This window comes from Symphalangus syndactylus, chromosome 21 (genome assembly GCF_028878055.3).
Source record: "Symphalangus syndactylus isolate Jambi chromosome 21, NHGRI_mSymSyn1-v2.1_pri, whole genome shotgun sequence".
NCBI lineage: Eukaryota > Metazoa > Chordata > Mammalia > Primates > Hylobatidae > Symphalangus > Symphalangus syndactylus.
The window spans coordinates 46,652,295-46,667,544 of NC_072443.2; the positions used below are offsets into that span (position 1 = coordinate 46,652,295).

Genomic DNA, 15,250 nt, shown 5'->3' on the forward strand with positions numbered 1-15,250 from the left:
TTTCTGTTGTTAGGCATAGAACTGTTGGTTGACAGTCATTGTCTTTTGGTTCTTTGAAAAAAGAATTCCATTTTCTTCTGGCTTCCATTTTTTTTGTTTTGTTTTGTTTTTGTTTTTGTTTTTGTTTTTTTGAGACAATTTCCATTGTTTAAGAAGTTAGCTCTCAAATTTAAAAGCTGGCTGCTTTAAGATTTTCTGTTTATCATTGATTTCAGCAGTTTTGCTTTGATATGATATAACTAGGTGGCATTTTTTTCTGAATTTATTCTACTTGAGTTTTACACAACTTACTGAATGTTGTCTTGTTAGCTTGATGTCTCTCATTAATTTCTGAAAATTTGTAGTCAGTGTCTCGTCAAAGCTTGTGCTCTGTTTTTTCTAATTTCTTTTGTGTATTCTAACTATATACATTATACCTTTACACTGTATTCTCTATGTCTCTTTTGCCTTTCTTTTCTTCTCCCACCCACTTTTTTTTTGTTATGACGTATTCTTTTTCCTTTCTGTGCTTCAGACTGGATATTTTAGCTATCTTTTCTTCCAACTCACTATTTCAGTTTTCAACTCTGTCAAATATGCTATTAAATTCATCTATGACTTACTTTAAATTTTATAAAATTTGTCTTTGGTTCTTTTTTTTTTTTCTTTTGGATATGGAGTCTTGCCCTGTCACCCAGGCTGGAGTGCAGCGGCATGATCAGCTCACTGCAACCTCTGCCTCCCGGGTTCAAGCAGTCCTCCTGCCTCAGCCTCCCCAGTAGCTGGGACTACAGGCACACACAACCATACCCAGCTCATTTTTGTATTTTCAGTAGAGACGGGGTTTCACCATGTTAGCCAGTCTGGTCTCGAACTCTTGACCTCAGGTGATTCGCCTGCTTTGGCTTCCCAAAGTGCTGGGATTAATGGTATGAGCCATCACGCCTGGCCTGTCTTTGGTTCTTTTTTATAGTTGACAGATTTCAGTAGAAATGCTTGGTCTTATTTTTTTTCTCTATTACAAATAGTTATTTCAAATTTGTATCTCATAATTCCATTATCTTGGTCCCTTGTAGGTCTATTTATATGTTTGATATTTAGTAATTTTAAAAAATCTCTTTATGCATTCAGTTATTTTTTATTGAGTTCTAGCCATAGTACATGAAAAGCTGTGGAGATAATTTAAGTATCAAGATGATACTGTTTTCCTTCAGACAGAATTTATATTTTTTCTGGCAGGAGTCTGGGAATCACCTTAATCTAGTTCCAGAGCTTGAGATTACTTAAAGCTGGGCTTTAGTCCCTCAGGAGGCTGTTCCATTTCTAGTTCCTCCTACTCTTAGGTATAGCCCTTCAGAGTGCCCAGTTAAAACCCGGGGTTTTTACAAGGCCACCCCACAGCAGGCCCTAAACTCATATTTTTTCTTCTAGGTCAATGAGGCTGTCAATAACTTCTCAGTCCCTTAGCCACCTTGTCTGAAATTAGCAGACAACCCTAAAGGAAAATTGTCTCCAAATACCGTGCTTATCTCTTCAGATTGTCTTCCCATCCTAGATCATGGTTTCAGAATTCTGGATTATTTTCTTGGCTCTCTGATGGCTTCAGATAAAATTTTCCCCGGATTTTCTAGTTCTCAACCAGAATACTAATCTAAATTACCTAGTGTACGTGTCTTAGTCTGTTCAGACTTCCACAACAAAATACTTTAGACTGGGTAATTTATAAACCATAGAAATTTATTTCTCACAGTTCTGGAGGCTAGAAAGTCCAAGACCAAGGTGCCAACTCATTTATATCTGGTGAGGGCTCACTCTCTGCTGCCAAGATGGCACCTTCTTGCTGCATGCTCATGTGGCAAAGGGGCAAGGCAGTTCCCTTCAACCTCTTTTATAAGGGCACTCATCCCTTAATTACCTCCTAAAGGCCCCCACCTCTTAATATGATCACTTTAGGGATTAAGTTCCAACATATGAATTTGTGGGGGACACCAACATTCAGACCATAGCAGCACCTTTACTATAAGAAGAAAACCTTCCTTTAGTTTTCTGACCTGTTTTTCTGGATGGCAGGTATTCCAAGTATGCTCAGTTCTGTTAAGGAAAAGTGTAGCACCCATTTAAATGATATTGATTTTGATTGGGTATGGTGGCTCATGCCTGTTATCCCAGCACTTTGGGAGGTGGATCACTTGAGCTCAGGAATTCGAGACCAGCCTGGGCAACATGGCAAAATCCTGTCTCCACCAAAAATACAAAAAATTAGCTGGGCGTGGTAGCACACGCCTGTAATCTCAGCTACTTGGGAGTCTGAGGTGAGAGGATCACTTGAGCCCAGGAGGTGGAGGCTGCAGTGAGCCAAGATCGCACAACTGTACTCCGGCCTGGGTGACAGAGTAAGGCCCCATGTCACTCACAAAAAATGATATTGATTTGGCAGGTCTGTGCTTCATGTTGTAAACCCTAAGAAGTCCTTCCAAGTATCTTTCTTGGTACAAACTGAGAGATACAGAGACCCTGAATCATATCAGTTATTAAATAAAGTAGAATTTAAAATTAAATGAAAGCAATTTCTTAAATTTTTAAGTTAAATATTGGGTAGAATTGTATTAACTAGGGCAAATGTCATGAACAAAGCAAGTAGAAAAGTACAAAATGTTCTGAAAGTACCAGCATCAGTACAGCCAGATGTGCAGTGGTCCTTAACCTAGAGCATGACCCCACTCACCTAGAGGATAGAAGGAAGTGTTTGTGGGAGCCTAGTGGGCATTGGATTATAGATACCAAATGTGCTGCAATGAGAGGAGTGGTCCTACAGAACAGAGAATTCTCTTGCCTCAAATGCCAATAGTATGAAAAACTATAGAGAGATAATTTAAGCTTCAGGATGTTATCTTTCTCCTGAGAGTCTTCATGTTTGCTTCCGGCAGCAAACACCAACAGAGCAAAAGACTCATATAAAGTTACTGTATCACTTAGAGTAGGCTATGCTCCTGGGAGAAGTAGACCTCTAAAATTCTGAGACTTAAGAAAAATTTGTCATTCACATTGCAATCTGGGACAGCGTGCGTAATCTAGGGCAGTTGTCCACAGTTTGGACAGCTCTTTTCCTCACACTGATTTAAGAGACCGAGGCTGCTTCCATTTGTATTCTCTTCTGTCCCCTAGGACCTTGTCATTATATGCATGGGTGCAGCTGGGCAGCTACATCCAGATTGCAGGTGGCAGGAAGGGAGAGAAAGCATGGAGGAGGCATATACCTTCTTCCAAGCTCCAACCTGTGGGTGGCACACTTCACTTATGCTCACTTCCGTTAATGAGAACTGACACATGGTCACCTGTTCCAGCTAGGAAATGGGACATGTCATCTAGCTAAGTACCCAGGTAGAAGAAGAAATCGTTTGGTGGACAGCTGGCAATCCCTGTCACAAGTGTAATGAAAAATATGACTCGAAGGCTGGGCGCAGTGGCTCACGCCTGTAATCCCAGCACTTTGGGAGGCCAAGGCGGCAGATCACGAGGTCAGGAGATCAAGACCATCCTGGCTAACATGGTGAAACCCCGTCTCTACTAAAAAAAATACAAAAAATTAGCTGGGCGTGGTGGCGGGCGCCTGTAGTCCCAGCTACTCAGGAGGCTGAGGCAGGAGAATGGCGTGAACCCGGCAGGTGGTGCTTACGGTGAGCCGAGATCGTGCCACTGCACTCCAGCCTGGGCGACAGAGCAAGACTGTCTCAAAAAAAAAAAAAAAAAAAAAAAAAGGACAAAAGAAAAATATGACTCGAAAAACAATAAAAGGTAGAAGCTAGTTTGGACAATGCTCAAGTGCCAGGTCAAGTTTGGACTTTGTCCTGTAACCACAAGGAAAGCCAGTAACTATTTCCGAGCAGGGACACGGAATGCTTAGGATAATTATTCTGGCAACAGTGAGCAAAATAGATTGTGAAGACCATTTAAGAAGCTCTTACAGGGGTCAAGAAGTAAGAAGATAATAAAAGCAAGCATGATGGTCATGGGAAGGAGAAAGAGGAGGCAAGATGTACCAGTATTATTAGAGACATGAAATTTCATTCATAACAACTAACATGTATTGAGCACTTTACATTTATTAACTTATTTAACCCTCAGAAAAACTTTATTATCCCCATTCCACTCATGCAGGAACTGAGACCTAGAGTATGAGTTGGGACAGAAGCCAAGTCATAATAAGAGTTAAAGATACAGGAGTGATGAGGAATGTAGGCAGCATTCGTAGATTGCTGTGAAAAAATGTGGCCACACAAGCAGGAAAGAGACAAGATAGATGGAGAAGCCTCATCAGTTAGTAATAATAATAACAGCTAATGTTTATTGAGCACTTCCTATGTCCTGGCCACTGATCTGGGTATTGTATACAAATGATCTCATTTAATCCATTTTACAGGTAAAAAGACATAATTTGCCCAGAGTCACACAGTTAGTAAATGACAGGGCTGGAAATGTTTTCTCAAGAGGGGAACAAGCTATACGTTTGAAACCCAGCTCAACTTCTTTTTCTCTATCTACTCTCTTGCTCAGACCCACATTTCCCCCTGCCTTCCATCTCCTGGTACATTTTTAGTTGTTGCCCCATGTTTTAGCATCTAATTATTACCTAGTAGTTTCCTATGTTGGTTATATTTTAACTTTTTCAGGCTGTGACTATCTTCCATCCTTCTCTTATTTTAAGAGTTCCTAGTCCAATATTAGGCATGTAGTACATACATGAAAAATATTTGTTTGACGACATTTATTATTTTGTTGACTTCAATATTCCAATAAAAAGTTAATTAAGGACATATTTTCTTAGATGTTTGTATACATTAGTTACACATGAATTCTTTTATTTCATCCATTTAGCTATTAACATTGATTATAGAGGACTTTTTTCATTCCTTTTGTATTACAATATGATCATCTTGTATTAAATGTGTCTGCTTCTTTCTTAACAGGTAGATGCTGGCTGGATTGGATTTTGGTCTATAGTTGGAGGCTGTGTTGTTGGAATAGCTATGGCAAGGTGAGAATGTTTTGTTAAACTTGTGAGTGGACAGAGGAAGGGGACAAAAAGCCTAAAGATAAATAAACATTACAATTCAGGGAAAAGTAAAACAAGCAAAGGTCAGAAAGGGGTACTTGTTCAGACTACAAGAAAATTCACATTCACATGTAGTTACTGCTAACAGGCCAGGCATGGCAGCTCATGCCTATAACCTATCGCTTTGGGAGGCCGAGGCAGGCAGATCACCTAAGGTCAGGAGTTCAAGACCAGCCTGGCCAACATGGCAAAACCCTGTCTCTACTAAAAATACAAAATTAGCTGGGTGTGGTGATTAGCACCTGTAGCCCCAGCTACCAGGGAGGCTGAGGCAGGAGAATTGCTTGAACCCCGGGAGGCAGAGGTTGCAGTGAGCTGTGATTGCACCACTGCTCTCCAGCCTGGGCAATAGAGTGAGACTCCATCTCAAAAAAAAAAAAAAAAAAAAAAAAAAGAATTTGCTGCTGTAAGAAAGTTTCTCTGGAGTAGTCCCTTCCTCAAGTGTTTTTTTTTGGAGACTGGAAATGTATTTCCAGTGTAATTAAGCTGCCTCTTTCTGTATTATTGGAGAACAACATCTACAAATGGAGACCAAAAAAGGTAATATAATAATAAAGACAAATTAATAGACATGGAGACTAAAAGGGTTGAGAAGACATCATTTGTAAAAGTGTCAATAGAACTTTCCATGAACAGGCAGTGTCCTGATTAGCAGATATTATTTATTTATGGTCTTTTTTGGCAGGTATTTTCCTATGGTTATCCCTTTTTGATGCAAAATGTCTGTGAAGACTTTCAGTTTCATCACACTGTCTTTGATCATAACCTGTTACAACAACACATTGTTAGAATGAGTCAGAAGAAGGAAAAAGGTCCTGTTCGTTCTAAAAAAAAAAAAAAGGAAAAGAATTAAGTTGTTACTCTCTTAGGAAACTGCCTATAAAACTACTCTTGGTATTTCCAAAGAGATAATATTCATTCACTTCCCAAATCATTTTACTCTGCCCATAAACAAAATTAGGCAATCAACTTTACTATGAAGAGGATAATCTATATATTTGGGAAGATCAAATAAGACCTATATATCACCTCAATACCTAAATACTTGAATATAATTGATACGAGATAATGTTATACCTAGACTTCATTGTTCACATAGTGTTTCAGGGATATTGAAAGAATAAATTGAGACTGTAATTTCTGAATCACTTTATTTGAAGTGTTAAGTTAGGAAAATATAAGAAAACTAAAAGCTAAAGAAGCAGAAGGGGAATATAGTATTTGTATGAAATCACTGATACTAAAAATACATTGACCTGTCTTATTTTGACAAGAATCATACCTCATTTTTCTAGTTAAATCTCCAAGCCAATTATAGTGAGTCATTGATCACATCCTATTCTGAGCACCAAATTGGTCAAAGGGGGAACAATTATGTATCAAAAATGATGTCTCAAATGCTCCTTTCTCATTATTTTCCTTCTATACCCCTTAATTTCAACTAGATATAGATATAACTAAAGGGAAAAGTTAGAACGAGGACTTTTCTGCTTTTAATTTGTTGAAATGGAAGTTCTAAAAAAAATAGTACCCTTACTCTGGGATCTGAAGTCAATTTCAGTTATCTCCTAGCCCTAAAATCAACTTTAAAATTACTCTCCTAACACCATTTTTTGGGATTCCCTAGGACAGTGCTACCTTGTAGACATACATGAGTGCTTTGGGTGATATTTCTGTAATTAAAGACCGCTATTAAAGATACTTATTGGTCCTAATAATACACTTCAATGGTATCAGCCTATTCGAAAGGACTGGGTCTCCAAAAATAGCAGACTACAGCTGTCAGTTTATTCTTGTATGATCAGTTTCTGTGAAACTTTCTTGCAATTCAACTCTGATTTGTACTAAAAACCTGTTTTATTCTCTTATACCTTGTCATCTCTGTATCTGACAAATAAGTTTATGCAGCATACCAAAATGTAAATCTGAAAACTGTTAGGTAAGCGTGGGATTAAAACAGTCTTTTGGATTTTCTTGAGGAACATTTTGTAAAGCTGTGGAAACTTTTTCAGCATACATAAGAATTTTCTGCTTGAGGACAAATTTAAGTCACTGGGCAAAAGTGCATTAATTTTTCCCACCAAAAGATGGCATCAGCTCTCATAGGAAATCATTTTATTCTAGAAAACACAAACATGATTAACCATATCATGTCAAATAAGTACAAAACAGAAGATAGTATTCAAAGTTTTAAGAAGGACAGTCACATAATTACAATAGAAATGTAAATCAACTTTAGAAATTTAAAAGTGAAGAGAATATAGTAAATGTCGTATTTGAGATGGGATCAGCTATTCTACAACAGGAACGATTCTGAAGGACGGAATAAATTGTGCAGCCAGAGGATTGTGCCTGTACAATCAACAGTTAATCCACAGGTGAGGAAAAGCAGCTGGCAAGTGGAAAATTTTTTTGGTATAGCTAAATGATAAGCATCTCTACCAGATGCCCTTTAGTTTCACGAAAACTCAAACATTAAAACTTAAAATGCTATAAAAGTCCCAAGTTTAGAAGAATAATATTCACTATTCCAGATGCTGTGTATGTTTTGTTCTCAGGAAGTTTACAGTCTGGTAGGGAAGACAAAAAATAAATGCAAAAACAAGACAATTTCCAATAGAGAAAGTGCTATGAAGAAATAAAATAGAAAGTGGAGGTGTGATGGGGAAAGACTTCTTCACTGAGCCCAGAGGGCCTTGTTGAACTGAGACCTGAATGACCTGAGGGGTAAACAGGAGTAAGACGTGAAGATCCGGGTGGTACCAGCATTCCAGGCAGACAGAACAAGTACGGAAGCTACATATTGCTGTGGTAAGCAACCATGGCATATATGAGAAACAGAAACATGGCCATCCAACTGGAGAACAGCAGGAAAATAGACAGCAGGGCCAGGCAGCAGGTCACATAGGACCTCAGAGGCTCTGGTGTAGGCATCTGTGTTTGTTCTCTAAGTGAGTTTGAATTTTGAGAGAGATCTTTGCAAGTTCGTGTCAACAAATTAGCCTGATTTTCAAAACTAAGATATGTTCATTATAGAATGTTTGGAAAGTATAGAAAAATATAAAGAAAATGACAGTGGCACTTAAAAACTCAGAATCAACCGGGCATGGTGGCTCATGCCTGTAATACCAGCACTTGGAGAGGCTGAGGTGGGAGGATCTTTGAGCCCAGGAGTTCAAGACCAGTCTGGGCAACATAGAGAAACCCTGTCTGTACAAAAAAAAAAATGATAATAATTAGCCCAGCTACTCAGCAGTTTGAGGTGGAAGGATTGCTTGAGCCTGGGAGGTTGAGGCTGCAGTGAGCCATGATCACATCACTACATTCCAGCCGGGCAATGGTGAGATCCTGTCTCTTAAAAAAATAAAATAAAGAAAAAAATAAGTAAACACTCAGAATATATCCTATAAATTATAGATCCTGAACAAAGATGCCATTTTTTGTGTTTTGTAAGAGAGAAAAAAATTATCACAAAGTAATATCATACAAGAAAATTTGTTTTTAAAAAACACAGAAAACTGTCTTTTAAAAGAATACATGGAAAATTCCTCAAGTAGTTGTTAATGAAAGTGTGTCATTTGTTTAAATAGTATTTTTAAATCCCACTAGAATTTATAGAGCATTTTTGTTTTTAGGTTTGCAGATTTTATCAGGGGTATGCTGAAACTAATTCTTCTCCTCCTGTTTTCTGGAGCTACACTGTCATCCACGTGGTTCACGCTGACCTGTTTGAACAGCATCACACACCTACCTTTAACCACAGGTAAGCATAGGCTATTTTTGAACTTTTAATAAATATTTTCATTCACAGAAGTGTACATAACTCTGACAGTAGGACTTCTTCTTGCTTTCTGTAAGTAATTGTTAAATATACAAAAAAGTTTCTCTTGTCCAGTCATCAAACCCTTATCTTAAGAGTCCAAAAAATAACTAAAAATATTTTAATTGGTATTTTTAATATGGAAAAGAAGTATAATCTTTAGCATTAACACATAGAGCATGGAAATGCTTACATTTGTTTAAAATTCCTATCAGAACATAATACAAAGATTTTTATCTTGGTTATAGTCATTATATCACTGTTAAATAATAATAATAATAATTAACAAAGGCAAAAAACTATGGTATACTTCAGTAAAATTATTTGAACCAGCCCCTATAGGTTTATTTTACATTTAGTTTTATTCCATCATTAATACAAAGCAAAACTTACTGGAAATACCTGTTGAAAGTATATTACAGCCAGCTTACTTAGCTTATCTAATGGACCTGAAACATTTTTAGTTGCTGTTGTTTTTGTTGTCATTGTTATCATCAATTCAGAGTCTATTTTCTGTTGCTGCTATAAAAGTTATGCAAATTTAGCAACATAAAACAACGGAAATTTATTATCTTACATTTCTGTAGAGTAGAAGTTCAACACAGGTCTCACCGGGCTAAAATCAAAATGTGAACAGACTCTAGGGAAGAATCTTTTTCCTTGCCTTTTCCAACTTCTAGAGATCACCCACATTCCTTGTTTATGGCTCTGTCCTCTGCCTTCAGAGCCAGCAACCTTGGGTCAAGTCCTTTTCATGTTACATTATCTGTGCCTTTCTTCCATTGTTACATCTGCTTCTGAACCCTTCCCTTCTGCCTTTCTCTTTCTTCCTCTTCCACTTTTAAGGATGCTTATGATTACATTGGACCCACCAAGATAATTTGGAAAAGTCTGTCAATTTTAAGGCCAGCTGATTAGCAACCTTAGTCCCATTTCAGCCTTAACCCCCTTTGTCTTATAAAATAACATATTCACAAATTCCCGAGATTGTCATGAATATCTTTAGGGGAGGGAGGGCATTACTCTGCCTACCATGGGATCTTTTAAAAATTGCTGTGACAGATTATTTTTGGCTTATAAACCAGAGACTCTGTTATTGCTCCATCCTTTCTTCCAGCAAAATATTAAGATGCATATTGTATATTATTTGCAAGTAATATTCAGCCACCTTTTACATTATATATTTAATTATAGGATTATTTGGTAGATTGTAAGATTGTAACAGTCATTTATAACAAGCATTTATGTGAGTAGAAATAAATGAGAGTCTGAAAGTGACTCCATGGGGACCTATTGCCCAGTGGCATGTATGTTCCATGGGAATCTTTGAGAAGGCAGGTGTTTTTGGTCTACATTATATGTAAGGAATATCCCGATTTGGATCTCTATACTCTGTAATAAAAGAACCAGCAGTTTACACATCAGAGGCATCAAATCTTTCAAGTACAGCCATTTATTTGGGATTTTCTACCACTTTTACCGTGATAATAGGGCAAGGGGATAAGACTGCCCTATACTCAAAGTTAGCAACCTCTGCACCAAGCCAGCCACCCTGGAGTGCCTCAGTAAGCTCACAAGGGCAGCACAGGGATCCGCAACATCTGTCAGATACTGGTTGAACCTCTAGTTCAGAGAAGTTCCCGGTTTCAGCATTAGATTCTGCTGCATTCTTTTTGATGACATCGTATCTTTGCAAAGTAATGTTTTTGGCGGTTGCTGTGATAAAAAGGAAGTACCACACAAAAATTAGTGTGGAACACAAAATGAGGGTGGGGGGTATCCAATCTGATTCCAAAACTTTTATAAGTCTTGCAGTGTGCATCAGTGCACACATCTCATCAATAAGTAATTGTGGTTCTTTAAGGATGAAATAAAAATATATTTCTTTCAGCTTATGGGTATTTTTTTAACAGCTACTAAATTGTTAGGACATATAATACATGTTATTAAATAGTTTGAACCAAATGATGTGATTAATGGGATTCTTAGCTGTTTCTTTTGGCCTTGGAACACTGCGAAAAAATTACTGAGACACTAGGAGTGCTAAGAACAAAGAAGGCTTGGAAATCCTTGTTCTACACCATCCTGCCAACAGTCCCTCTTCTCTGTACACATGCTTTGCCTGGAAAACCCAGTTGTCCGAAGTAATAATTAGATACAGAGTAAAATACTGTGCACGGTTGTACATGCTGGCATCCTACATTGGGGTTTTGAACAATTTTGGCAAGTATTCTCAGCCAGAGCCAGAATTTTTTAAAAATTTTATTCTGGTATAACTTCATAATTTAGCAGTTGTACAACATTCTGGTGGAACAGTCTTAGTTTACAGCTCTTCTTATGGCATTACATTCAGATTTTCTTGTGTGATACTGTATGTCAAGTTAGCATCTGTGAGATTTTACAAGAACACAGTCATGAGTACATAAAGAACAGATTTCTTTCCCTTGAATTAAGTGTAGAATTTTTATTATAAGATAGTACATTCCATTAAATTTTATGTATTTTCAATTCAATGTGATAACAGCTTTATCTCTGGATGGAAGATTAAGAATGAATTTAATTTTTTAATCTCTTTTTTTTGGTCTGGATTTGTATGAGCATGTTTTAATTTTATAATCAGGGGAAAATGTATTTGAAAATTATACATCTTTTAAATCTTAAAATTGATGTGATTGACCCTAGTCAAGACCATACTTTACCAGTCTGGTATTGAAAACAATTATGTTGGACAGAAAGGAAAGCAGAATTCTAAATTAAGTTAAGGCCAGAATTGAAAGATAGAGTTGATGTGGCCACCTTAACAACCACAGAATTTATAAGTTCTACTGTTGTTTTCAATTGCAAGTAAGTTTTTGAATGTCACTTAGATACTCTTGAAAGATATATTTTTACCTTACAAGCACACTGGGTTAAAGACTAGATTTGTCCACATTCCTTCTCTGAATTATAGCAGGTTTTTGTCTCTCTCCCCTAATACTACTTAATAGTTACTTGGGTATATATGTCTTATCTTCCCTACCAGTCTGAAAATCTGGAGCATGGTTTTGTGCCAACTCCCACTGTGGAACCTAGCACAGGCCCTGAAGAAGGAGTGAATGAATGAATGAAGTATATGTTATCTCCATTTGAGCCACAGTAAACATTACTTGTTGCCAATGGTAGTCAGCAATTGTGGTCACTCTTATTCAGCACTTGCTGTAAGAAGGTAGAAGGGCATGTTTTAAATGGAACAACAGAATTTGAATAAATCTGTCACGGATACCCTTACAAGCCTTGTAACAAAATCTGATCTAATTCCTTTTAAGTAAAAGAGGTTTCATGAAAGGAAACTTACTACAAAATCTAATTATAGACAAATCTATACCTTTAGGCTGGTATTTAAAGTCCATAATGGCAAATTCATGTTTCTTTTTTGCTAGTCATTCCTGTTTAATCAGGAAAATATCTAGTCTTTTTCCTCTTTCCTAGCAAACTTAGAATTTCTTTTATGGCTTTTTGTATATCAGAAGAATCTACATGAAATGTATTTGTAAATATATGTATTAATTTAAACTGTTTAATAAATGGAAAGCAAGTTAATTTTGTTCAACTCGTGTGTTATAAGTGCTACTGCTGTCTCATTAAAACTTTGTCTTTTTTTTTGAGACAGTCTCACTCTGTCACCCAGACTGGAGTGCAGTGGTGCAATTTCAGCTCACTACAACTTCCATTTCCCAGGTTTAAGTGATTCTCATGCCTCAGCCTCCCAAGTAGCTGGGATTACAGAAATGAGTCACCACGCCCAACCTCATTAAAACTAAAACTTTTATTGCAATCTTTCTGTAGTTCACTGATTGTGATATTATTGTTACCATCTCTACAGAAGAAAAACTGGGTCATTCCAGTCTATTCCAGAGCATACTGTTTTGATACATTTACTTGCTTACATACATTCTCTTGGAGGCTTTTCCTTAGGGAAACTCAGAATATTTAAAATTGCATTATGTCTTTATTAATTGAAGTATTTAGAATAGGGCAAATAAATAACCTCATGACTAGATAACACGAGTTTCAAAATCTTGAAGTTTATGCAATAAACAAAATTTTGGAAACACATTATTCACCTTATCTGAGAACTAGATGTCTAGCAGCCCTGTTAGCCACAACTCACCAAGTCATTTTGTACTGAACAGATGAATGCTTTGAAAATGGCATTTTGAAGAATGTTAGCACTTTGTTGAGTTTACTGAAACAGTGTAATTTGACTGTTTGACAGAAGTTGCCTTGGGAGAGATTATCTAATTTCATCTAAAGTTACTAGAATGCTATGACAGTGATATCAGAAACATGCTGGATGGGGGAGTAAGGAAGGACAACTAGCTAGACAGAAGCCCCCAGGGAGTGATAGCTGACCACAAGGTGACTTCAAGTGTTATTTAAAGAAAGGAAACATACCCAGTTGTATTGAAAGGCATGCAACAGCTGGATCAGTGGCTTATGCCTATAAAACCAGCACTTTGGGAGGCCAAGGCTGTAGGATCACTTGAGGTCAGGAGTTTGAGATCAGCCTGAGCAACATAGTGAGGCCATGTCCCTACAAAAAATAAAAAAAATTACCAGATGTCATGGCATGTGCCTGTAATCTCAGCTATTCAGGGGGCTGAGGTGGGAGGATCACTGGAGCCTGGGAGTTCGAGGCTATAGTGAGCCATGACCACTGCACTCCAACCTGGATGACAGAGTGAGATCCTGTCTCTTAAAAAAAAAAAAAAAAAAAAAGGCATTCAACATGTATAGCCTAGAGAGTAATCCTCTTACTATATTTTCATGTATTTTGCCTCTGTTCTTAACTACTCTTTTCAATTTTATGGACTAAAACTGACAAAGTCTTGTGCTCATGACAGACTACTCAAGAAAGCAAAAGTAGAATATGGATTAGAAGAAGAGAATGGATTTGTGAAAAATCTTAATGTAAGAATCATTAAATGCTGAGGAAGATCATATAATGTTTATCCATGGAGATTTTCAAGAAGAGAAATAAGTCTTCCAACAGATTCTGTGTTTCTTACAGTTAGAGGGCTTGACTAGGTATCAGTGAGTGTTCCATGATTTAATAGTACCTTGCAGCAAAATATGCCTCATCTTCTTTTGGAACCGCAGTTGCATATACTGCATATTTTAATCAGCAGTAGATTATGAAGGCCACAGCAGTCACTTTTTTTTTAGGAAGAAATGTGATGCTGAGAGAAGAGGTACAGCTCAGTGATATAGAAATGTATATATCTGTGTGTGTACACACATACATGTGTATTCTATGTGTTCAGCACGCTCAAAACCTATGAAAAAACTATGTAGTTAGCAAACACTGAGTGTTTCTTCTGGCTGCTTATTGTTTCTCTTTATATGTGCCTTCATTTGCAAAAGGCATATTTTCACTTTTTCAAGTTTAATTGGATTGTGAAATATTTGTAATAAAGAACTAATCTAATAATTCCCAGTTAACTTTCCTAACTTTATCGTGAAATAAAAGTTGAGTCAGTATGCACAATAATAAAAGTTTGTCCAGTAAAGTGTATTAATGTTATAAGCCTACCTTCAGGGAAATTTCTTGATTCTACTCCTTAAGATAATTTATAATAAAAATCTGTTGTGTTATTTTATAATGCTACTTATTTCTTCATAAAACTGCAAACAACTCTTCTATTATTCTTTTCCACCAAGAAGCACCTAAAAGTTTTTTGTTTTTTTGTTTTTCTTCTGAAACAGTCTCACTCTGTTGTCCAAGCTGGAGTGCACTGGTGCGACCTTGGCTCACGGCACCCTCAACCTCCCAGGCTGAAGCTATCCTCCCACCTCAGACTCCCAAGTTACTGACAACCGTGTGTGCCACCACGCCCAGCTAACTTTTTTTTGTTTTTGTTTTTGTTTTTGTTTTTGTTTTGGTAGAGATGGGGTTTCGCCATGTTGTCCAGGCTGGTCTCGAACTCCTGAGCTTAAGCAATTCGCCCACCTTGGCCTTCCAAAATGTTGGGATTACATATGTGAGCTCCATGCCTGGCAAGATTTTTGTTTTTAATATCCTGGTTAAGTTCTCCTACCTACATGTATTTAAATTTGTTATTGATCTACTTAAATGAACTTTAGGCATCATCTAATATAATTTATCATTCAGTAAGTGATCTCTTCTATCACATCCCAGGTATATGTTCATCTGTCTACAACTTGAATATCTCCCACAAGAGAAGACATCACCTGTTTTGTTGTTAGCTCTGGGGCCTAGAACATTCATCCTCCCAGTGAGTTATAACTATTTGGAGTAACATAGCTCGCAGAGAACAAGTCAACTCCCTTTCTCTTCC

The 15,250-nt window shown here is 37.2% G+C and overlaps 1 protein-coding gene across 1 annotated transcript in view; it reads left to right on the forward strand.

Moving 5' to 3' along the window:
* The window catches only part of SLC49A4 (solute carrier family 49 member 4), a 94,430-nt gene that overhangs the window by 53,490 nt on the left and 25,690 nt on the right, over positions 1–15,250 (forward strand). Inside the window, exons 6-7 of the mRNA XM_055259301.2 lie at positions 4,947–5,014; positions 8,728–8,855. Of these exons, the coding sequence (XP_055115276.1) occupies positions 4,947–5,014; positions 8,728–8,855 (196 nt within the window). The remainder of the gene's footprint in view (positions 1–4,946; positions 5,015–8,727; positions 8,856–15,250) is intronic.